The sequence below is a fragment of the Pygocentrus nattereri genome, chromosome 21 (assembly GCF_015220715.1).
Source record: "Pygocentrus nattereri isolate fPygNat1 chromosome 21, fPygNat1.pri, whole genome shotgun sequence".
Taxonomy (NCBI): Eukaryota; Metazoa; Chordata; class Actinopteri; order Characiformes; family Serrasalmidae; genus Pygocentrus; species Pygocentrus nattereri.
In genome coordinates this window covers 12,134,168-12,159,655 of record NC_051231.1, presented here as the reverse complement: position 1 = coordinate 12,159,655, position 25,488 = coordinate 12,134,168, and the positions used below count along the sequence as shown (strand labels likewise).

General features: G+C 40.4%; 1 protein-coding gene across 1 annotated transcript in view; it reads right to left on the bottom strand.

The window, feature by feature from the left end:
- Window positions 1–25,488, bottom strand: part of iars1 (isoleucyl-tRNA synthetase 1) — a 110,455-nt gene that overhangs the window by 43,985 nt on the left and 40,982 nt on the right. Inside the window, exons 14-21 of the mRNA XM_037532373.1 lie at window positions 21,298–21,424; window positions 14,639–14,712; window positions 13,806–14,000; window positions 12,445–12,531; window positions 11,435–11,518; window positions 8,942–9,086; window positions 5,134–5,254; window positions 1,157–1,248 (exon numbers count right to left, since the gene is read on the bottom strand). Coding sequence (XP_037388270.1) covers window positions 1,157–1,248; window positions 5,134–5,254; window positions 8,942–9,086; window positions 11,435–11,518; window positions 12,445–12,531; window positions 13,806–14,000; window positions 14,639–14,712; window positions 21,298–21,424 — 925 coding nt within the window. The remainder of the gene's footprint in view (window positions 1–1,156; window positions 1,249–5,133; window positions 5,255–8,941; window positions 9,087–11,434; window positions 11,519–12,444; window positions 12,532–13,805; window positions 14,001–14,638; window positions 14,713–21,297; window positions 21,425–25,488) is intronic.

The window sequence follows — 25,488 nt, the reverse complement described above, 5'->3', positions numbered from 1 at the left end:
TCTGCTTTACAACCAGCCAATAAACTCGCAGAAGACGACGTCATGTAAACAAAGTCAAAAAAGTAAAAGTCAAACTTCACGAGGAGTCCTTTTTTCTTTTTTAAAACATCGCACCACTTTACCTGAAAAGATGAACAGACATTTCTGGAACATGAAGAAATCCTTTAGTCAAGCATGTAGTCAGTTTAAGCGTCACTCCAAAATTGTTTTGCTGTGTCTCGCAGCAATGCTACTTGCTTATTTCCGGTACCGCTGTCTGTTTTCGCACATGCACAGACTGAGAAATCCAGCTCTCTATCAGATTTCTTTATCGGATTTCTAGACCGTGCTCTGATCTAAGAAATCAGAGTGTGCTATTTACACAACCATTCAAGTAATCAGATAATCAGATAAGCAGAAATCCGACTGTGATGGGATTATTGAGTGCATGTAAACATACTCATTGTTTTAATATTTTATTTAATCTGTTGTGAAGCACTTTGCAGCCAGACTTAGAAGACTGGTACATAATTAACATTTGAAATGTTAAAATGATATGATTCTGATATCGCTGTGCATCCTTATTTCAGACCATACAAAATGTACTCGCTCATATTATCGTTTATTAGAATGTTTTTGCTCTTTTAAACAGTATAAGCCACAAAAGCTTCATATTGGATGGGACCTAAAAGTGCATGCAAGAGCAACGACATTGTTATAGATTTATAATGACAGCATTTTTATATATATATATATATATATATATATATATATATATATATATATATATATATATATATATATATATATATAGCACATAAAAAGATAATATGAAATACAATACAACCAATATTATGAAACTATAGTGGAATAATGAAAATAATAAGTGCTGCTTCAGCTTCTGCTTCAAGACACCACAATGAGTTGCAGAAAATGTACACTTCACTCTTTGCAAGTTTCCTATAAATAAGTCACGAGCATAAAAACTGCTTACATGTTCCTTTAAAGTCTATTATGTGCAGGCTAAATGCACCATTAAAGAAAGTGTTATGCTTTTAATAAAGATGTGTTACAAAAAGCTTACATAACGTGCCTCAAATCAAGTGCAGCAGGTATAAATAGAGCACTGCGGGCTGTGTTTACAGGCGAGCGGTGGATGAGTCATGCTCCGGCCTACCTTCAGACGCCTGCGGTTCGTCCTCACGTACCAGTTGGTGAGCATGTCCACAAACTTGACAAGCTTGGGAACCACTGTATACAGCCTGTAGGCTGAGAAAAGACAACGTATATTTCCGTTACAGCCAAGAACAATCCCTTCCTGACACAAAACTGCCTCAAACTGTCAAATAACTTGGCATCACTCTCAAGGGCTCAAAGATAGAAACAGTTACAAATGGCTAATTTTCATTTGACAGACAAGCAGGTGGAAAGAAGAGTGCTGTCTTCAGTATTGGCCGCACGTGATTCAAAAACACCTGCAGGTGGGTTTTATCAGGGATGGGCATGAATAATCTAATTGAAATCTTTTTAATAAGTTGATCAGGACATTGAGTCCTGTGTAGCTGATAATAGCATAAGAGTTACTTTTAAAACAGTTGCTGCTTGATTTTTTTGTATTTGTGAGAGAGAAATAATTGGTTTGAGATTACAGGGACTTTTGATTGGAGCAAAGGTCAACTGATAATACAATAAGCCAAACTGGCATAGTTTCAGAAATCGGTAACTAGAGCTGTTAAAGTTAACTTAAAGCTATGTAAGGTTTGGGAATTTGGGGACCTCTCTGGTGGAAATGTGTAATTGCATGCAGCATGTGGAAGAATGTTTAGTAACACAGGTTGTGCTTCACTGAAAGCGCATTCGAAAAAAACCCAGGCAAAACTTGAAGGACAGGTCAAGGTTACATCTCAATACCTTTAGTCAGGGAACATAATTGTACATCCATTGCAATTATATTCTGTTGTATTGACTCCACACACCCTCATCTCCAGGCTTTTTATTTTATTGTTCTGCTTTAAAAGTTATGAACAGGTACAAATATGTACTTTTCACCAGCAAAAAACATATTTAAGGATCACAACTGGACCTTAAAACTACCGTTGAACATTTACACTGTTTATGCCTTGATGAACGAAAAATGTACCAGCACTGTACATTTATTTCTAACAATGTAGTTCAGGCAAAAACATGAAGCCCAGCTTTAGCGTGCAGTATGTTGCTTTGTTGTGAAAGAATCGTAGCTCTCTCATTCAAAACAGCTTTTAAATGTCTTTTAAAATGAAACCTTTAGCATGTTCAGCAGACCACACTGAACAACACTCACAGGACAACTAATATAAATGATAAATCAATGAGCAGCAATCTAACAAAAGCAACAGCAAAGTGGAGCTACTGTTACCCTTTATAGATGCCACTGTAACAAGAATCCATGAGCTGTATGAACAAGACTGAGAGGCTACAATCACAGAGGAGTTTAACCACTGACCACATATATGACATAAGTTGAGCGGAGCTAAACTTTATGCAAATCAACCTGGCCAATGCAATGTGTCTATCCAATCAGAAGATAGCTGGTGTTCGTGCGATAAGTGTTCAGGATGCAATATATGACACATTTGTTCCGTATTCAAACGTTCTGGTGGAGCATGGAGGAAAAGCTAATGATTGCAGTATCAGGGTTCCCTGTCCTTTTTTGATCCATCCCTGCCAAATTACAACTTTCTGCTGCTGGCCATGCAGTATCTTGTGAACCCAGACAGATCGGTGGCGCTTTCTCCACAGGTAGTGTAGAGCAATAGTGACAATTATCTTCTTGCGATCCATGATAAGAGCAGCAATCCGAATATCCTACAAAATAGCCAATGTTGAATACAAGCACTGATCACCTCTTCCCCATCTAATCCCCATTTAAATATAAACACACACACACCCACGAGGGGCAACAATTATTCGACTTCGTCGGCTAAAATCGACGACCAAATTAGTTGGCAACTAATTTAATTGTCGGTTCGTTGGTGACGTCATTACACGGCTTTCTTACGCTCACTACAAAATCCTCAGTCCTCAATCCCTAAGCGTGGGAGCTAAACTCAGAAAAAAGGTTGTCAGTTGTGCTTTTTGTAAAACAACCTCCATGTTGGAGCATCTGAACAGGAAACTTGTCAGTTCACTGGATGAAGAAGATTCATCTCAGTAAGATACGCATCATCCCAGACCGCATACTAGCTCACTAAATAGTGTGTAAAAATAGCACATACACCATTACACGTGCACTCATTAGTTTAATGTGTGGTTTGGAATACAGCGATAGTTGTGCTAGTGAGCTAGTTAGCTAATGCTAACTATTACTTCATGTGCGTGGCCTCGCCGAACACAGGAGAGCAATTCCAAGCAGTTTTTTGTTCTCCGTGAATGTTTAGCTCCACTCACTAACAGTTTCAGGAGGTTGTTCTCCGTGAACAGAGAGGGCAGATGGACGAAGCATTACTGCCGAAATGAAGTGTTTACACAAAGTCGTTCATTTAACTTAGAAATGTTCTTAGAACAAGTTTGCCACAAACATTCGCCACTTTCCCGTCTGCTCCATCACAGCTCGCCTCCTCTGCAGCAGGGAATATCTGCTCTCAGAGGAGATCGAGTCTTTCAAAGGAGCCCAGAGAGACGCTGACTTTCCTCCATTTCACTTAAGACCTGTGATTGTAGAATTTAGTGTAGACCGACAGCAGAATGCACAGAACACAGGTTGCACTGTTCATATTTAACATTGAAATTTAGATTTTTTTAATTTACTTGATTAAAGGAAAACTGATTTAGTTTTGTTATATTTTATTCTTCTTTCGGCTGCTCCCTTTAGGGGTCGCCACAGCGGATCATCTGCCTCCATCTTGCCCTATCTATTGCCTCCTCTACTTTCACACCAACCATCTCCATGTCCACCTTCACTACATCCATAAACCTTCTCTGAGGTCTACCTCTTCTCCTTCTACCCGGCGGCTCCATCTCCAACATTCTTTGACCAATATATCCACTATTCCTCCTCAACACATGTCCAAACCATCTCAACCTGGCCTCTCTGGCTTTATCTCCAAACTGCTCCACCTTCACTGTCCCTCTGATCTGCTCATTTCTGATCTTGTCCATCCTTGTCACTCCCAACGAAAATCTCAGCATCTTCATCTCCGCCACCCCCTCCTGTTATATTTTATTGCTGCTAGATTTATTCTTTTATCTTTCGTATTAGGAGGAAGGTTAATGAAAACAGTGAATTCTTGAATGTTATTCATCTTTATTGCCTTCATTTTTAGTTAGCAAATGCATAAAACAACCTCAAGCTAAAGTTAAAATCTAATAGCTATATAAAGGTTATTTGGTAACATAGTGATTCATAATCCAAATAATCGATTATTCGATTCAGCAATCGATAGATTGACTATCAAATTAGTCAAATTAGTATTTTATTATAAATATTGTTATACTATACTATATTATATATGTGTTATACTAAATTTGTTTTTATTATTAGAAAATCAGCACATTTGACGGGACGTGATTTAATTGGATGACAGAGAATGTCTTTGTCACGCCCACATGCGGCCAGTGGAAGAGGGGGAGTGCGTTCATGTCCGGCGATGCGCCGGAGCAGCGTAAATGTACCGTTACTGGATGGCAGTGATTGAAGTTAGAAACTGTTCACTTTTATTTTTAGGTTCAATAATATTACTCAGTTACTAATAGGTGATAACTATATTCTGTTGACGCTTTCACATTCATATAGCTATAACAAATGCACTTCCATTTAAAGGAAAAACATCTTTTGTCATTTGATTAAACAATGTGATTAGTTGTGATGAACTACCCAAAACAAAGCAATTAATCTTGATAAAAACCTTAATATAAATCATTTTTTAATTCTCAAATAGTATCTGGTTGTAATTTACTTGCAAATTACTACAGACACCCACAAGTTTTTTTTTTAATATTTATTTTTATGGTATTTACGTGCTGTTAGTGGTCTTTGTTCAGTAAGCTGAAGTGATGAGAAACTAATATGCATCTAATTACTGGCTACTATTCAATTACTGATGAATACTGATGACTACTGAAAACTCCCACCTATAATTTCATTAGATATTTGCTAACGTGGTTAGTATGGCTCACCTTCCATCTCCGTCTTGAAGAACTGAATGAGGGACTGGGTGAAAGACTGGATCCACTTGTCCATGATGTTATCGCTTGGCTTGGCTGTGTTCTCATTATACAGGAACTGAATGTCCTCTTCCTAATTAGAAAAAGACAAACAGCAGACATGGCTCATAAAGGCCGTAATGAGAACACTGTTCCAAGGCTATCTGTGCCTTTTCCAATGTTTTAAGCATCACAGTGAAGCATCATTTAATACAATCCTTGTCGAAAATGTGTGTCTGACAATTGCTGGATTTGCACTGGAACTTCAAGGCTAATGTATCTAACTAATGGAAGCTTATACCAAACAAGTAACTCCGGTAGCAACTGCACACTTGAAAAAGACAGTTCTTCAAGCGTTCTTTAGTTTTCATCTCAAACAAACTGCGTATGCTGAGAAAATCCACAACAAACACCACCTTCAGCACCGCATTGTGGAGGCTTGTGACAGCATTTCTCCAGAGATTCTCATATGGGTTCATAACGATTGGATCCTTCGCCTTCAGCTCTGTGTTCACCACCAGGGACAGCACACTGAACACGTCAATTAGCTGTGCATCAATAGCAACGTTCTCAGTTGTTGTTGCAAATTTCTGTGTTGACAACTTTTGAACCACAAGAGATATTGCAAATCTGATTGCATCAATCAATTTCTGAGACAATTCTGGTCTTCTTTGATATGCTACAATATAGCAGCTTTCAAGATAGTGGCCATGTTCCGGACATAGCCTAAAAGACATGCCCCCTCACGCATTAATTCCTGGGGTGTTCAGATATGTCATTTTCCCTTTCGTTTCTGGAAAAAAAAAAACAAAACAGTGTCCTGTGACTTTTGACTCACCTTGTATATAGAACCATGAACACTCAAAGAACACACCGCATGATTAAAGGGTTCTTTGCATTGGTAAATGTTTCTTCAGGTTGATGGAGAATGTGCTGGAGACGGTTTTAAACAGAACCTTTTTGAAAAGGTTGTAATAATACAAGAACGCTTTTTGGTGCTACATAGTCTTAAAAGGGTCACACATAAAACCTTATAAAACATTTCTCCATCAGTCTGAAGAACCCTGAGAAGCCCCAAAATGACAAGGAACTCTTTAATCATGCAATGGGTTCTTTGAGTGTTTATGGTTCTATATAGAACCATTTTCTTTACTGAAGAACGCTTGAAGAACCATCTTTAAGCATGTAGCATAAGACTTGCCACACTGAATTAAGTAATATGAAATATAGTTGTTCATAACATGCTCAAAGAGTCAGACCGATAGTTGAATCTCAGATACAAGAGGAACAATGCGGGTTTCGCCCAGGTCGTGGAACACTAGACCAGCTTTTTACCCTCACCAGGGTCCTGGAGGGCGCGTGGGAGTTTGCCCAACCAGTCTACATGTGTTGTGGATTTGGAGAAGGCATTCAACTGTGCCCCACAGGAGATCCTGTGGGGAGTGCTCTGGGAGTATGGGGTGAGGGGCTCGTTGTTACGGGCCATTCAGTCCCTGTACAAACAGAGCAGGAGCTTTGTATAGCCGGCAGTAAGTCGGACTGGTTTCCAGTCAGGGTTGGACTCCGCCAAGGCTGTCCGTTGTCACCGATTCTGTTCACAACTTTTATGGACAGAATTTTTCGGAACAGCCAAGTGGCGGAGGGCGTCCAGTATGGTGGCCTCAGGATTTCACGTCTGTTTTTCGCAGATGATGTGGTCCTGTTGGCGCCATCAGGCCGGGCCCTCCAGCTCTCTCTGGACCAGTTTGCAGCCGAGTGTGAAGCGGCTGGGATGAAAATCAGCACCTCTAAATCTGAGACCATGGTCCTCAGTCGGAAAAGGGTGGAATGCTCTGTCCAGGTAGGGAGTGAATTCTTGCCCCAAGTGGAGGAGTTTAAATATCTTGGGTCTGCAGTAATGCTGACCCTAAACCGGTCTGTCATGGTGAAGAGCGAGCTGAGCCAGAAAGTGAATTTACCGGTCAATCTACATTCCGACTCTCACCTATGGTCACGAGCTTTGGGTAGTGACCGAAAGAACAAGATCGCGGATACAAGCGGCCGAAATGAGCTTTCTTCACAGGGTTGCCAGGCTCTCACTTAGAGCTCTGCGATTCGGGAGAGGCTCGGAGTAGAGCCGCTGCTCCTCCACGTTGAGAGAAGCCAGTTGAGGTGGTTCGGGCATCTGGTAAGGATCCCTCTGGACGCCTCTCTAGGGAGGTGTTCCAGACATGTCCGACGGGGAGGAGACCCTGGGGAAGACCCAGGCCACGTTGGAGGGATTATATCTCTTGACTGTCTTGGGAACGCCTCGGCATCCCCTCGGAACAGTTGGAGGAGGTGGCGGAGGAGAGGGAGGCCTGGGCCTCTTTGCTTGGGCTGCTGCCCCTGTGACCCGGATTCGGATAAGCGGCGGAGGATGGCTGGATGGATGGATGTTCACAATATCTTTTAAATATGATCAATATACAACAGGGTAAACAGATTATGCTCCTAAACTAATCCTACATGCACAACAGAGCAATGCTTTACGTATTTCTCGTGGCTCTCTGATCCAGAGGTAAACAAGTATAAGTGCCAATGAGCGGCAGCCACTCCTGGAGCTTTCAGTTTCATCTTCACCATTGTTACAGGACTGACAGCTGGGATCATCACGCAGAATGTGTTGGAACTTGCCGTAAAAAGGGCACAATCACTTCTTTGATTCATGTCCTCAGATTATTTTAAACTTTGCTTTAAGACTTTTAACTGTTCTTTGACGCTGTAGACTCACTCTCCTATGGCCGCGATCAGCCATTTCTTTCTAAATCGCTTTGAACATGGAGGTGTTTTGGATAAGTCTCTTCTAATTGTTTTGCAAAGAAACATCACCACAAATGATTATGAGGTCTCAGCAGTGTAAAATCATGATGAATATGGAGTTGGATTAACGTAAAAAAATCACATGAATTCTGATCTGGCTGAGACCGAGTCACATTACACAGATACAGATCAGTACCACATATGACAGCTCAAATCGAAATAAAATAAAAAATAAAAAATTCAGATGCAGGGTGCTTTTTGCTGCTCACACTGACACAGACACCTCTGTGTCACATGAAGAAAAAGATCAGGTTTAGACCACTTTAGCTAAGTTCACATTAGAAGCCTCATTGCTCACATCTGATTTTTCACTCAAATCCCATCTCTCGATCACGATGGTTCACATTCATTTAGGTAAGCGATTCAAATTTGTCATTAATGTGAACTGAGCATTCACATTAAGGTCATGAATCAGACATGTATCTGATCCAGAACCACATATGAAAGTGGCTGATGTCAGATTTGAAAAGATCAGATTTGCATGTCCACACTGCTCTGAAAAGATCAAAGTCAAACTAGGGCAAAAAATCTGATTTCTGCCATTTCAACGTGGTAATGTGAATGCAGCTTTTTATCTGCTTTATGAACACAGCCTTTGAGATTGCTAAAGAACCCCCCACAGTTTAAGGCAGGTGTGTGATGACTCAGAAATGCAGTTTGCACTATGCTCCCATTACTTCTTGGTCACATTAGCTTTGTCACTCCAGTGCTAAAATTGCCAGACTTCAGAGACCAAATGCATCTTAGCTGATGACATTTGGAGAAAGTTGGAAAGCTCTGCATAAAGGCATATAAGTCCAGGAGGATGGTTGGTGATTAATGGTGCATTACTATGTTTGCGAGGTTTCCTCCTGCATCTCAGAATGCCAGTCTGAAGTGCTGACCTTCAAGCACTGCAGCTATTCATAGACAGCTCCAAAGAGAGCCCCAGATATCACACCTTGTGAAGCCTCTGGACGTTCTGCACTAGGAAGCGGTAGGCGTTGTACCACGGCAGGAAGACATCTTTCAGCACATCCCTCACTCCTTCCTCTTTAAAGCGCAGGTTCTCTGCTCTCACCACGGGGGAGTTGATCAGGTAGAGCCTGGTGAGAGTGAGAGTGAGAGTGAGAGAGAGAGAGAGAGAGAGAGAGAGAGAGAGAGAGAGAGAGAGAGAGAGGGAGAGAATCCGTGGGAATCGCAAGCTGAGGCAGTTTGACGTCATTAAAAATCAAAAGACAAAAGGCAAAGAAAGAATATGCTGAGCTTATATAACCGTCAGCACACACTGGGACACATTTCTACATTTCATCAGGCAGTTCCACTGAGTTGGAGTTCATTTTCAAGGCAGGCTGGATCATATATAACATCAGTAAATAACCAAATAACACAAATATATTACAGGGCTGTCAAATTGAAGTGTTCATTTTGTTGATTTACCTGATTAACAGGCTAAATAGGGGGTCCCAAAACTTTTTATCTTGGGAAGGGGCAGGTAGATTTTAAATTATGTACTTAAAAATGTTAAAATTACAACTTTACACAATATTTCATACTAAAACACTTTAAAATAGAAAACAACATTCAATGGATTAAATTCTATCTACAAAATCTATAAAGAAAAACAGATTAAAAAAAAAAAAAAAAAAGATATACATAGCACAAAAACATGCTTGTTCTCTCACTGGGTGAGGGAGTAGCGTTATGGTAACTGTCAGTTGGGCAAAATCGAACATCCTCATGGTCCAACTTCGGCCAATAGGCCATGGTTTGGACACTCCTTCACTAAATATTCCTAATGCATTCCTAATAGATCCTCTGTCTATTTGTAACAATCTTGATTTAGCAGTAATTTACCATGTATAATTACATACAAAACAATTGGCATATTTGAGCAAGCAAACAAAAACATTGATTTATGTATACATTAGTCCATTAAATTTCCCTGACAATGAGAATAATATAAATGTATATAATATAAACAATTACAAACTCAATAATAATAATGAAAACATTTGAAAAAGCCAATCAAATGTAAGGATTTGTAACAAACAATTCATGAGAAGGAGGCCAATAAAAATTGCTTTAAATAAAATGACACACAATAAATTAACAATACAACAACACACATTAACATGCATTACAGTTAAGAAGATTTTTCACTTCTACCAAGTTACCACTTTTAAGACTTTTAAGGTTTTGTTAAAAAGGCCATCCCCCAAAGCCCACTTTGGTCACATTTCTTCAATTCTGATTTCCAGTCTCTCTTAAAAATATATAAATAAATATATAAGCCCTATTTCTCATCTCTGGTCCTCCATTCTCGTTCGCAAAACACAATCGACTCCTTTCCTGCTTCTGCCACCTATAAAACCCTTTTAAATGGATGCCTGGAAAGCAGCGGCTGATTTATGCCCAAGAAAATCACAGGCTATTGATTGTGAGGGAAGGTAGGGTCATCAAACTGAGCTGAGCAGCAGCTTCTGGATTTTCTTTACGAATTGGCTACTGAGTCACCGTTATATAAAGTCAGCTTATTCGTGTTGGCCAGAAAATGGGTCAGACGCTTGACTGCTAGAGCTGCGTCCTTCCAGTGAAAAAGTGGTCACTGGTGAGAAACATGATGCCATTTTCACCATAAACTAATCAAACCACAAGGATCGGCACCTCAAACAGAGAACAATTCATCTTCTTGTGTCAAGTGCAGAGCATCAAATTTCCTTTTCCTGAAGTGCTCAAGGAAGCACTGGCAAGGGATAACAGACAGATGGGGAGGGAGAGCAAAGAAGCTTCTAGAAGAAATGTGGAATTTTCTGGCTCAAAAGGCTTGTGAAGAGTAACTAGTACATAGAATTATGCTTTTCTGAAGTTCATGCTGCATGCAGAACTATTGATTTGTGTTCTTTCAACTTGAATGAAGTCAAAGGTTTAAAACATGCAAGTATTCAAGACAAATTCATAGTACTTTGCTTTTAAAGGTACAGTAGGTGTACACTGTAGGTGGTTAGAGCATACATGAACAGATGGAAGATTCAATGGTCAGGATGCAAAGGACTTAAAAAAAGAAAGAAAAAGCACAGTTTACTTCATAAACAAGCCTCATCCTATTAGCAAGATAACATTTTCTCTGTTAAAGGGTAATTGCGCTCAAGCGTCAACGCCAGTTGGATTGTGCTATTGTGGGCGCCAATCAATGCCAGAGTGCTGCAATTAACTAAAAGACAAAACAAACAAAATTAAAAAGAAGCCGAAACAATAAGACTCAAATCGAGTGTAGACAATGCTTAATCAGGCATTCGCTGGAACCAATTCAACCATATGGATGGATTCGATATTACTTTATTCATTATCCATATGGCCGCGCCACAACAGCGCTTCAGGGATTTTGAAAATGTTTTGCTTGACAGTGTTGCATTACTGCATTACGCTTCCAAATCACACTCAAGGTGCTTACCTCAGTGCGTCAGCGCCATAGTTCTGCACAATCAAGCTGGGGTCTGGGTAATTCTTCTTGCGCTTGCTCATCTTCTGGCCATCGCTGCGAAGACAAAAAAACATGTGCAATGAAAACCAAGCCAAGTTCTTTCAATGTCAAGGGCTCAGTGGTCACTAACCACCTTGAGAGCCACATTTCATGTCTATTTTACTGAATTAACATTTCACTGTCGGCTGTAAATAAATCTTAGTATGTGCTAATGTCCTAGTATAGACTAAAAACACAATATCAATGAAAACTTACTTTGCCCTGCTTTAAGCTTTAGCTCAGCTATAGCTGCTTTTCTCACATCTCTAGCAGGAAACTCTTCCTCAGAAGTTTAATGTAAAATATCTCTCAACGTTCGACTTTTTTACAACGCTCAGCTTCTCAATCGCCAGCTTCTTGTGCGACAATTTGACGACTTCGCAACTTTAGTCTGTCAGTTTCTCACTGCAGATTAAACGTATCAGGGAACCAGCTGGAGTGATTAAAAAATGCAAATAAGTGCATTCATCTCCAAATTATCAAGGTTCAACCTAGATCTTTACCTTTTAGTTAGCTACTACTACTGAATTGCTATGGTGACCAGCAGACTCTGCACCAACCTTCAAAGTTAAAGGGTGAATTAGCAGTTATACAGTAACATAAAGACCATTTATTGTTAAAACTCTGTTGAACGATCAGTAGAGCTTAATCTTACTGCAAAGGAGGATTATTTTATTTTTACCTAAAAATCTAATTCTGCAGTGGAGCCACAACAGGGCAGAAAAAAAAACGCATGTTGCCGACTCCTGAGCTAGGTCATCAGTACACATGCTCGACCAGCACTCTGCTTTCACCTAAAGATAGTAAGCAGCTATTGAGAACATAAGGTTTCCACTGGGCAAGAGAATACACTATGATGTGCAGTGCTGCTTTCAAGTGGTACCACTCGACATGTGAAAGCAGCATTTACGTATTAAAACCAAAATGAGTGAAACTCATACCTTGCGAGTACCAGCCCGTTGACTATCACGTTCTTGAATGGAGGTTTACCAAACAGGGCGGTCGAAAGCACAAGTAGTGTGTAGAACCTAAAACACAAGATTTACAAATGTTCCTTTGCCAACCACTTGTATATTGTCAGTTAGAACCCTGCACTGTGAAGGGCACACGCGACCCTGCACTGTGAAGGGCACACGCGACCCTGCACTGTGAAGGGCACACGCGACCCTGCACTGTGAAGGGTATATATGACTGTGCATAATCAAAGGTATATATGACTGTGCATAATCATGGGTATACATGACTCTGCACAATTAAGCGTATACATGACTCTGCACAATTAAGAGTATATATTAACTGCACAATCAACGTTATATATGATTCTGCACAATTAACTGTATATTGCTGCTGTCGTAACAAAACCTTGTATCTCCATTTTTGTTGATTTTCAGTTTTTGACATAATATGAACATGCATGTTAGCTTTTATACTGTGTGTAAATTTCTTGAAGGATGGACCAAAATAAAAAGGCAAAAATCACTTGGAAAAAATTCTGGTTCCATTGACTTACATTGAAAGTAATGCATGTTTTTTCCTTCTCCTGTAAAGTTGCCATTTTGGAGATACAAGCTTTTGTTCCGACAGCAACGATATATGACTGCACAATTAACGGTATATATGACTGTGCATAATCAAGGGTATATATGACTCTGAATGATTAACTGTATGTATGACTGCACTATCTGTGTGATTTTCCCCTGGCCTATTCAAATTTTAAAGAATCTTCATTGACAGCCCACGCCAGGGGTGTCCAAACTTAATTTTTAAAGAGGGCCATATTGTACCATGTCAAAATACCTGAAGGCCAAAATATGATTCATTAACCATTCCAAAAAGGTTTTAACATATCAGTGCATAGAGTCGAAATATGAGGCCCATTTGCTGCGGTTCTCGATGAAAAGATGTTATAATTACCTTAGGCTCTTAAACTTTAGCTAACTTCGTAACCACAATGTGGCGCATTACACTAATTTTACAGCACTGCTGCTACCACCAATTGAAAGGAAGAACTGTAGCATACTGGCTTGCGGTGCACTTATAAAACACTCTAAAACAGAAGCCACAGGCCCATTAAACTCTGTCCACATGCCACATTTGGCCCTAGGGCTGGACTCTGGACACCCCTGGCCCATACTCATCAAAAATTGTGGTAACACAAAACTGAATCAAATGTGTAAATGTGATCATCTTAGTGCTCACTGGCTACATTTTTATACATTTGAGGCTAACTTGATTCTCATTATGCCCACGACTTTGGAGTGTGTGTTCTAATACGCTGCAGAACGAACACACAGCTCCTTACCATCCTCTGGTCTGGTCGATGCCCTCCGCGATGAAGTCTGCGGGGAAGGTGTCCTCAAACTCCCGCCTGTTCTCAAACGGGTAGTGCACTTGGGCGTAGGGCATGCTGCCACTTTCAAACCAGCAGTCAAACACCTCGGAGACCCTCTTCAGCTGGCCTTTCCCACAGCGAGATGGAATAGTTAGACCGTCTATGCTGTGAAGACACAAAGTAAGAAAAGGCATGAGGACACCAATCAAAGGATCTGGAAAAGGACTTGAAGAAATGGCCACAACCTCTCAGGGCTGGCAAAACAAAGATTAGTACAGAGAATATACTGCTGCATCATGGGCAATGCTTCACTAATTCACTAATGCATCAGCCGATCAATAATCATTAACAAGTGGCTTACATTATTTTAACCAAAATAATTTACTTTTGTTGGATTATACGAGAAAAAAAAAGTGATCTGGAAAACATTTAGGCAATAAACCACGGGAGATTGTATGTCACTGTGATTTTATCATGGGTAAGGGTGTTCTTAAGCACAATGTGAAGTTGAATATAGTTCTTTTAAAGTATGGTATGGCTGCCAAATCACTACACATGTTGAGTTGAAGCAAGATGCCTGTGCTGTGTGTTAAGTGGCACCAGCGTTGGAGATTCAACCAACGGGCATTGATTCCGTGCCTGGTGAACCAGACTGACCAGAGTGTTCTCACAAATAATTCAGCTTAATTTGGGAGTGAAAACAAATCTGGCCGTTACGCGTAGACAAGGCCGTCAAGGCGAGTGTCCGTCATGCCGGAAGAGCAGAGGAGTGTGGCTAATCGCCGTGGAGATCAGTGACTCACCTCTCTCTGTGCAGATCGGTTACCTTCACTCCCGTCAGCTCCTCCAGCTCCACAACGGAGCCCACACAAACCACCTGGACAGAGACAAAACAAAAGACCCTTCATTCAGCTTTTCACCATAACTGACAAATTCGAATAAGCATAGGGCGCACTGCAAAACAAAAACAAAAATCTCCAATGGTTTGGTCCAAAAACCAGACAACCTATTCCAAAGAGTGAAATCAGCTGCTTTAAGCTAGATAGACTGCTGACACAGGTGCTCAACTGTGCACACAACATGTATAATCTCCATAGAAAGGCATTGACCAACAGAACGAGACGCTCTGAAGACGCTTCACTGCCTAAGGTCACAATGCTCAATGCCAAGTGTGGGCTAGAGGAGCATAAAGCCTCTTAGCATTGCGCTGTGGAGCAGCGGAACTGCGTTCTCTGGAGTGTCGGAGCTCCATCCAGTAGTGGGGAGTGTCCAGAACCGACTATCCAACATCAATACCTGACCTCACTAATGTTCAATCAAATCATCATAGCAATGTTCCAACATCTAGTGTAAAGCCTACCCAGAAGAGATGACAAACTCACTATAAATACTCTTAATTTCAGCAGAAGTGTTAGATGATCAGAAACTTTGACATCTAGTGGACATTCTGCTGTAGGTCGATGGGCTGCTTTAATAGTGAACTGCATGGAAGCTCAATTTCCACGAGGCTTTTTGGCGGCCAAAGTATCAAACTGTCCTTTCAGGCAGAGGAAATTTATCTATTTTGCTTGCTCAGGTCCTTGAGCACAGTATGATACAAGGAAGCCAAGCTTTGGCACTGTAATAAACTTGAAAGTTATTTAAAATGAATTATTTTAGCTTGTAACTGAAACTATGCTTTCCAAGCTCACTCCCTTCAACTTTTACTGGGTTTTTCAAAAAAAGTTTTCTCCTAAAAAAGGTAACATTGATAAATATGTACCTGCAGTACCTGTTGGAAGTTTTAATATATCAGCATATAGAAAGATTTTCATTTTTTACAAAGTGCTATGGGGAGAAAAAAAAACTAGTTCCATTTTCATGAATTTCCTTTTGTCCCCTTATATTGTTGAGTGTGGGTTTCACAGACATAAGATCAATGGTACAATAAGACAAATGGCACCATTATAAGAGAAATAAAAATGCTTTTTCTGACATTATACAGCAGCTATTATTCTTTGCAAACCTCTTTCTGTTGCATTTTGGAATTAAACTCTCTATATAATAATAATAAGAACAACAAGAAGGAGGAGAAGAAAGAAGAAGAAATTTTATTTATATAGCACTCTTCATGCTGGTGGCAGCTCAAAGTGCTTCACAGACAGCTGATAAAGCTTATGAATCATAGAAGAAAATAACAGATCAAATTAAAGATAAATACCATGAGATGTAGAGTTTTAATTAAATGCTGCGTTAAAGAGATATGTTTTTAGATGCTTCTTAAAAGTGAGCACTGAGCTTGACTGGCTAATAAAAGGTGGAATTTAATTCCACAGTTTAGAAGCAGAATAACTGAAGAAGTCTCTCCATGTTTTCTCTATTTTACAGAAGGTGTCTGCAGATCTAAAATCATCTGCAGGAACATGAACAGATAGACAACCTGTGATGTAAGCGGTGCTTTAATGTTTTGTTAGGAAGCGTGCTGCCGCATTTTGTACGATATATTTTGTAATATATTGTTTTCTTAGGAAGTCCAGTAAGAAGAGCATTACAGTGATCACATACAATTACAGTGATACAAAGCATAAAACATTAATAAATTAATGCAATGCATTTCAGCCATCCTACTCTAGTTATATAGAATAAGGCTAGATGTGCTTTTATAAAAACTGCAACATAAATTAAAACCAGCCATTTTCTAAACTTTGACATATCAGAGTTAAACTAGCAATTGTCTATTTTTTCAGAGCTGTAAAATAATTAGCTATTGAGAAAGCCCAGTGATTAAAGTATTACTGCTGAAAATAAATGGTCCAAATTTATGGTGTTTCTGGAAAAAATCCAAAAGTAGGGATGTGTCAACTTGCCAGAATACAGTAGCACACATAACATGTATAAACACACATATGTATAACGTATTTATGCGTAGGCCCACATACTTGTCTCAAACGGAAATTCATATTTAATTTTTCAGATGTTACCTATAGTTGGCTACATATGGCGTAGAAAAGACAGCTAGACGGAATGCTAAACCAGGCCACTTCAGGTGGGCGAGGAAGTTTACTTGAAAGTATGTTACACCTTTGTCGTTGTCCCCATTCCATGCCGGGCACAGGTAAGATGGCCCAGATAGGGCCTCCTCGCCAGAGAGCCAGGGAGTTCCACTTTCTGGCCCCAGCGAAAGCTCTGGGAGTCAGAAGGCACTCCAGAGACTGGCGCTTGGAAACAACTCATTATGCTATTTTCAGGAAGCAGGTCGCTGTCCTTATTTTCTAGAGGCTTGTCTCGGCCCGCAAAGACGCCAACAACCCAATTCTGACTTCCGCTGTGCAGAGCTTTCAGGAGCTGTGGGCCAACGAGTGGAACCAAGAACAAATTGATAATTGTGATCAGTTTTATGAAACAGTGGCTTCCTGAGAGTCATTATCACCTCAAAAAAGGTAATCAGCTAGAATTTGAGGTAATGTTCAGATTTGGATGATTGGCCCAATAAAGATACACACAGAATACACCGTCCAAAAGTATCTAGACTCTTCTACTTAGTAAATTATTATCAACTGTCAGCTGCACTCATTACTTGCATAGGTGTTCAACTGCACACACACCGCTTGTATAATCTCCAAAGCACTGATGAATAGAACGAGACACACTGGAGAAGCTGCACATGAGCCTAAGGTCACCATGCCCAATGCGGAGTGTGGACTAGAGGGGTATAAAGCTGCCCAGCATTGCGCTGTGGAACAGTGCAACTGTGTTCCCAATACCTTTGTGATGAGTTGGAGTGATCCAGAACTGATAATCCAACATCAGTATCTGACCTCACTAATGCTCAATCACATCCTCACAGCAATGTTCCAATATCTACTGTAAAGCTTTGCCAGAAGAGTAGAGGCTGTTACTGCAGCAAAGGAGAAGAAACTTAATACCCTTCATTACAGAAGATACAATATATTTCCAAAAGAATTCACCCACCCATCCAAATCATTGAATTCAGGTGTTCCAGTCACTTCCATGGCCACAGGTGTATAAAGCCAAGCACCTAGGCCTGCAGACTGTTTCTACAAACATTAGTGAAAGAATGGGTCGCTCTCAGGAGCTCAGTGAATTCCAGTGTGGTACCATGATAGGATGCCACCTGTGCAACAAGTCCAGCTGTGAAATTTCCTCGCTACTAAATATTCCACAGTCAACTGTCAGTGGTATTATAACAAAGTGGAAGTAATTGGACAGCAACTCAGCCACGAAGTGGCAGGCTACGTAAAATAACAGAGCAGGGTCAGCGGATGCTAAGGCGCATAGTGCGCAGAGGTCCCCAACTTCCTGCAGAGTCAATCGCTACAGACCTCCAAACTTCATGTGGCCTTCAGATTAGCTCAAGAACAGTCCAAAGAGAGTTTCATGGAATGGGTTTCCATGGCCAAGCAGCTGCATCCAAGCCTTACATCACCAAGCACAATGCAAAGCGTCAAATGCAGTGGTGTAAAGCGCCACCACTACTGGACTCTAGAGCAGTGGAGACGTGTTCTCTGGAGTGACGAATCACATTTCTCTGTCTGGCAATCCGATGGATGAGCCTGGGCTTGGCGGTTGCCAGGAGAACAGTACTTGCCTGACTGCATTGTGCCAAGTGTAAAGTCGGGTGGAGCGGGGATTATGGTGTGGGGTTGTTTATCAGGAGTTGGGCTCGGCCCCTTAGTTCCAGTGAAAAGAACTCTTAATGCTTCAGCAGACCAAGAGATTTTGGACAATTTCATGTTCTCAACTTTGCGGGAACAGTTTTGGGTTGGCCCCTTCCTGTTCCAACATGACTGTGCATATGTGGACAAAGCAAGGTCCATAAAGACATGGATGAGCGAGTTTGGTGTGGAAGAACTTGACTGGCCTGCACAGAGTCCTGACCTCAACCCGATAGAACACCTTTGGGATGAATTGGAGCAAAAACACATTTGTGAACCCTTGATATGGGCTACGTTCACATTACAAGTCTCATTCCTCAAATCCGATTTTTGGCTCAAGTCCGATCTCTCGGAGACGATGGTTGACACTTGTTTAGGTAAAAGATTCAAATCTGTCATTAATGTGAACGAACTGGTGTCCTGGAATGATCTGCATGCGTACATCCTACACAGTAACATCATGTGAATCATATGCGTCACATGCATCATCAGCCAACAAACTAATGAGCAGAACGAAGATAATTAACTCTGATCAGCTCTCAGCTTCATTATTATAGAGCCACGAAGGTGGAAATGGTGACTTCTGTTCGACGCTACTGCCATGGTAACGCCGAATGATGGCGCACGTGCAATGGGGAAAAAAAAGCACATGAACGCTGATCTGAGCACACACATTAAAGTCACACAAATCGGATATGTATACGATCTAGGACCACATATGAAAGTAGCTCAGGTCAGATTTGAAAAAAAATCAGACTTGTGTGTACACACAGCCCTGAAAACATCAGATCTGAAATCTGGTAATGTAAACATAGCCATGATGTGGTCAACATTTAAAGATTGGTAAGCATTATTTTTGTCCAAATCACTTATGTTTCTTGAATCATTTGAGTGCCTCAATTCTTTAAAACACTGAAAACCCATATGTGATTGGACAGACTACATTTGGTAATTGGATAAAGGCTGATTTGCATACTGCACTATTCTGCCCAAAATCAGTTTTGTGAAGGCTACAAGTGACGTCCCATATAAATAGAGACAGCGTGTGGCCATGACTTAGTAAGGTGAAGGAATAAGATAATTAAGGCTTGAATGCAGTTAACCAAGGCATGATCTCATTATCACTCCTTACTTAGTCGTGGCCATGACTTAATTACCTTGTTCCCACACATTACTAAGTTGCGGCCATGCATTATTTTTAATTACACAGGATGTCACCAGCGGGACTCCACAGAAGGCTGATGATGTGAAAATAATAATAATTATAATAATTATAATAATAATAAAAATGTATTGTGCAGTGCTAGTTTCAACCCTAATGGGCCACACCTGTTCCAAACGAGGCATGCAGGGGGACATTTTAGGCTTTAACTAGAGAAATTTTACTCCGAACCTCAAATGAGAACTTTGTATTTGACATACAGCACCAAGATTTGAGTCAGAAACTGATCAGACTATAAATCATCTAACTTCTGAATGAAACCTGATACTTGTTAAAAGTACCAAGTAGTGACAATAAGAGCTGTCACTGATCATGGATAAAATTATATGTTGCAATAAAATAGGAAGGTGTCCAAAATTAATTCTGGATTCCGTACAACATCGCAAAGTTCTTCAGTCTTGATGAACTCTTCATACTGTGTGGTGCTGCTATAACAACATAGTAGCTTTAATGTACTTCCTATTGCTACACATAGAAAATAACACACATAATATGCAGTATGTGGACACACCTCCCAATTACTGAGTTCAGGTGTTTCTCACACCTATTGCTAACAGGTGTAAAACAAAATCAAGCCTATATCCATGCAATCTCTATAGACAACACAAAAGCAGTAGAGATTACTGACTTAAATGTGGCACTGTCACTGGACGTCATATTTTCCATAAGTCAGTCTGTGAAATTGGCCCTGCTAGATCTGCCCCAGTCAACTGTAAGTGCTGTTCTAGTGAAATAAAATTAAAAGTGAAACCAAACAGAGTTTGAAATGTAATTGGAAAACAATGTACAAACCCGATGTGAGCAGCTGGGCCCGTCAGGTTGGGACAAATATTTCAAGCTCTATATGTGAGTACAGAGGGCCTTTATAAGCTTGAGCAGGTGGTTTCTGGGTTTCAGAGCTCTGGGCAGAAGTTGTTGGGAACTGTTTTATTTTCTAGCTCTCTGTCCTTTTTCCTTTGGTTATAAATCAACACTCAATCTTAATGCGGAAAAGTTATCCTAAGAAGACAACTATGCTCTGTTCTAGTGATTTAAACATATACAGAACATTGTCTTTTACGACACTTCCTAGGGACAGAACAGAACACTAAGTTTACGACATCAACTCTGTTCTTTTTATGGCACTAAGGTATTTACAGCAGGATTCAAATCTCCCACTACGCAAAACAAAGGGCTATGGGCTAAGTGGTAGGGGAAAGAGGTGAAATGGGATCAGACCTTAAAGTATAAAGCTCTGGGTCCATAAACTGGATTTTAGACCTGGAGTTGGTGGTGGAGACAGAGCGCTCTTTTAAATAAAATCATTGTTTATGCAAACCCTGGTCTCCTGAGTCTGTTCCATGGCAAGATCAAAGATTTACCTTAAAGCTCAACTGGATTGGAGGGTTGGTGACCACTCGCATTGAACTTATTTCTGCGATCAGAACGAAATCTTATTTATTTATACAGGACTGGAAAATGTGAGCTTCTGTTTACAATTTTTATCACTTTGGAGATACAAGGCTGTGTTGCAACAGCCATGATATAAAGATTCAAATTACTCCGAAAAGACTGCTAATCATTATTCTTTCAAACAACCACTGACCTCCTCAAAGTCATCGCTGACCCACAAAGGAATGGGCGTCCCCCAGTACCGGTTCCGTGAAATCGCCCAGTCTCGAGCCTCTCTCAACCAGTTTCCAAAACGCTTCTCCCTCACAAACTCTGGAACCCTGAGAGAGGGATGAGAGAGAGAGAGAGAGAGAGAGAGAGAGAGAGAGAGAGAGAGAGAGAGAGAGAGAGAGAGAGAGTATACAAAACATAAATGATAAATGTCTCTCTTTACTTCTTAACTTCCTCCTAATCAATGCAAAAGATGTGATGAGTACTTTTAAAACAGCAGGGGTTCTTTTCGATCTAAGTTAATGGGAAGCTGAGAGAGCATAATATTGTCTCCAACAAAATAACTCCAAGTAGAAACAAAGCCAACTACAGACCCAATTTGGAGACCTGACTTGAACAACCAATTTGGAGTTGTCAAGTCAGGACTCCATATTGCCAAATTCATGGAGAAATATATGGACCAGTAGAGGGCCAACGTTCTGGTTGAATTGACATGCTGAAGGCCTCCAGCACCTTGAATGACACATCCTGCTATGTGCTGTCAGTCAGCTTCCAAAACGATGAGTGCTTTGGGGTTATTCAAGTTCGGGGCCTGGAAAGCAAGTTAGATTCACCCAACTTCCCCAAAGTCAGATTTCTTCCAGTGTACACTGACTTTTAGAGAAGGGTTGACACCACTTGGCTTCCCTACAATGATCTCAGAACAGCCACACATTACCACACCCCCACCCCTCCCCCAAAAGGTGAAATCCACCTTTTTTCTTTCTTTTTCTTTAAAAAGTAATTCAGACCTTAAGATGTAAATAGTCATTCAGAGTGACTGGACGTGAAGTGGTTCTTTGTAGAGAAACTTACAGACTGATTTCTTTACTGTGGTGGTGATAGGAACCAGGGGTCATGATGTGTACAACACAAATATAGCCATTTTATTTATTATCCAAAACCACCAGTTAACCTAAAGGAGCCTTCTGAGTTTTTACATTGAATGTTGATCATAGTAAAATTGTCATAAATGTGGGGAAAAAAAGTTCTCTTTTAAAGGCTATGTTGCCCTTCAATACCCTCCATGTACCCCTCCACCATGAATGGATTAAAATAAATGACCTAAAATACATTTTAAGCCAAAACTTCAGAAAATAAGTCAGACATCAGACAGGATACATCTAACCACTTTAATAATAACTTTCCGTGAGGGAGCTTTTAGATTTGGACGTCTGGTTCCAATCACCACAATTCTGGCTTGGTAAGCTTCTCTATAACAGAGCATTTCACACCAAACCACTCTGTATGACTTTGTTTACCATCTCAACCACTTACGTACAATTTTTTGAAAAATCAGTGATGTTCCCCTTGAACATCAACTGCACATGACGCGTGCAAAAGCAGGACAAGGTTAAAGAATATCATTAGCAAGTGCAGTAACTGTAATAATGACAAACAAACGGCTCTGCAAGAACAAAGCATTACACCGTCTTTCAATAGCCTGCATAAAAAACAATTCAAAATTCATCACTCGCTCTCTGTCGCAGCATGATTCAGATCATTAATCATTTAAAAGATAGCGCTGCTTTATTTAGCTGGCCTCCATCTCTTATCAACCCGATTCACCTCTAAATATATAAAATGCTTTCTTTAATATGTAGAGCCACAAAGGTTAAACCCTCCTTCCGTTTTTTTTCAGGACACGACACCATCCCCGGAGAACATACTTTGGTATAAATCGCGCTCAGGTTCCACCAGCTGAGCAACGAGTTCATCAATTCCCATTTGTGTGAGGCATTTCTATTCAGGCACCCAATACATCAATTTAATGATTTTTTCCCCCTCTCTTTCTCTCTCGCTCTTTTCCCTGGACTAAAGGTAGAATCTTAAGCGTTCTGTCTCATGTTAGAAGAAGGAGGCTATTTAACATCCATTCTATAATAAGCCAAAGGGATGATGGTGGGGGCACTTATAACCCTGATGAGCCATGGGGTCAGTTTAGGTCAGGGGTATCAAAAAAAATAATTTTAATTTATGTATATTATTTATATAATTTATATTAAATCAATAGACTGCATTAGCTGCAGATGACTGTTAAACCTCTTTAAATGTCCCCAGTGTACAGCAGGTTTATAAAACTGCCCATGCGCTTGAACTAGAAACTTGGCATCTTACTTTGTTTTTTTGTGGTGCTGTCCCATAGATGATTGTTGGGGAGTGGGTCAGAGCACACATTACATTGCAGTGCATGCTGGGAACAGTTCATGGTGCAAAGGGTTAATAATAGAAAATTAAAATAATTTTGCAGCCCGAATAGGACTGTGCCAAGGGTCTAACTTAGCCCGTTGTGTTTGACACATGGGGATTGGGTCATGGCATGGGAATTTTAGCCTTGCTTGCTATGAAGAGTAATGAAGTGACATACACCAACAGAACAGTGACGATCAGACGCGAAGTGTCAGGCTTGAAACTACTAGGACAAGATGTCACAATATTAGAGGTTGGTTAGTGTAGTGGGTAACACCTTTGCCTTCTACGCTGTAGACTGGGGTTCAATCCCCCGCCTGGGTCAGCACCCTACACTATACCAATAAGAGTCCTTGGGCAAGACTCCTAACCCCCTAACCTTCGCCTACCTGTGTAAAACAATTAAATTGTAAATGCCATAAATGTAAATGTAGAGCACAATAAAAGCTGCATAATGTTCTGACAAACAGGTTCTGTCCACCAAGAACTAAAGTACAACCACAGGCAAAGCATGGTGCTTTGTTTAAGCGCATCCACTCTGAGGTGTTTAAAAACTCTGGCAGCACTACTGTGTCTAATCCACTCATACCAGCGCAACACAAACTAACACATGACCACCTCCTCAGTATAACTGCAGTGCTGAAAATGACCCACCACTCCGATAATACCTGCTCTGTGGAGGTCCTGACCACTGAAGAACAGGGTAAGAAACAGGCAGAGAAACAGATGGACTACAGTCTGTAATTGTAGAACTACAAAGTGCCCATATATGGTCATGAAGCTGTTAAAATGGACAATGAGTGTGGATAAAGGTTTTAATGTTATGACAGGTCAGTGTATAACATGAACCCTCAGTAATAGCTGAGCTGAAATCATCCACAGTGGCTGCTACACTGCTCAATGTTGCTGGCTCTCACTGAAACCCACTATCTTTTGGTTGCTTCGTCAGGTTTGTTGAACGCAGGGTAAGAGATAAGTATGTCTAAACTGTAGTAATATGGGTGAAAGTCTTTTCTGCTCAAACTGCCACACATCATATAAAATGAATCATAATGTCCACTTATAACCTATCATGACCTGTTATATGCATTTATTGCACAGAAATAATCTTTTATAAAGAGACAATGCCCTCAGAGCAGGTGAGCTTCAGTACTTTCAAATATATATTTTCTGAGAACTAAATAAGTGTTTATCTTCAGGCAGTATGAACCTACAGCACAGAGCCTTGACTAAAAGTAGCTCTTCTAAGTGTGGGATCTCAGGATGGGTAAAGTCTCCCACTCCCACACACAGCCCAAAATGAGCAATGCGCTCTTCAGAACGTTCCAAGAGCAGCGGTGCCGCTGTGCTGGACTTGACGGAGAGCTCTAATTGCGCTCTCAGAATACCAACTCCCTCAGACTGCACAGTAAGGCAGTCTGCTAAATATACCAAAGCTAGCAGTTACATAATAAAAGACCCACTCTGCTTTAGACCGCATACTGTTTTTGTCAAGGCTAATTTCTCTGTAGATATTTATATACTTCTAAAAATGTACAGTTCTATGACTTGTATACTGCCAAAATTTAACTGACCTACAGCATATCCATTCAGCTCAATCACACAGCAGGCACAATTAATAAGATGTTACTAATCATCCAGTCTATATCAGTAACTAAAACAGCTACAAAATGCTCAAGAAAAACAGCTCAAAAATGTAAATACAGATGCAGAAGGCCTTTCTTTCTTAAATTTTATTTAATTCTTCTCCACAATAACATTTGTGATTTTATGCACCAAAAATATTTTAAGGACCAATAATATTTAGAACAAAACAGACTGTTTGTTACTGTGCCTTCAAATCATAAGCAAAGTTAAAAAGCGTCATAAATAGCCATGTGTTGAGTAAATGACCTCTGTTCTCACTAGCTGACCCATTCAGAAGCGAAATAAAGCACTGTTTAAG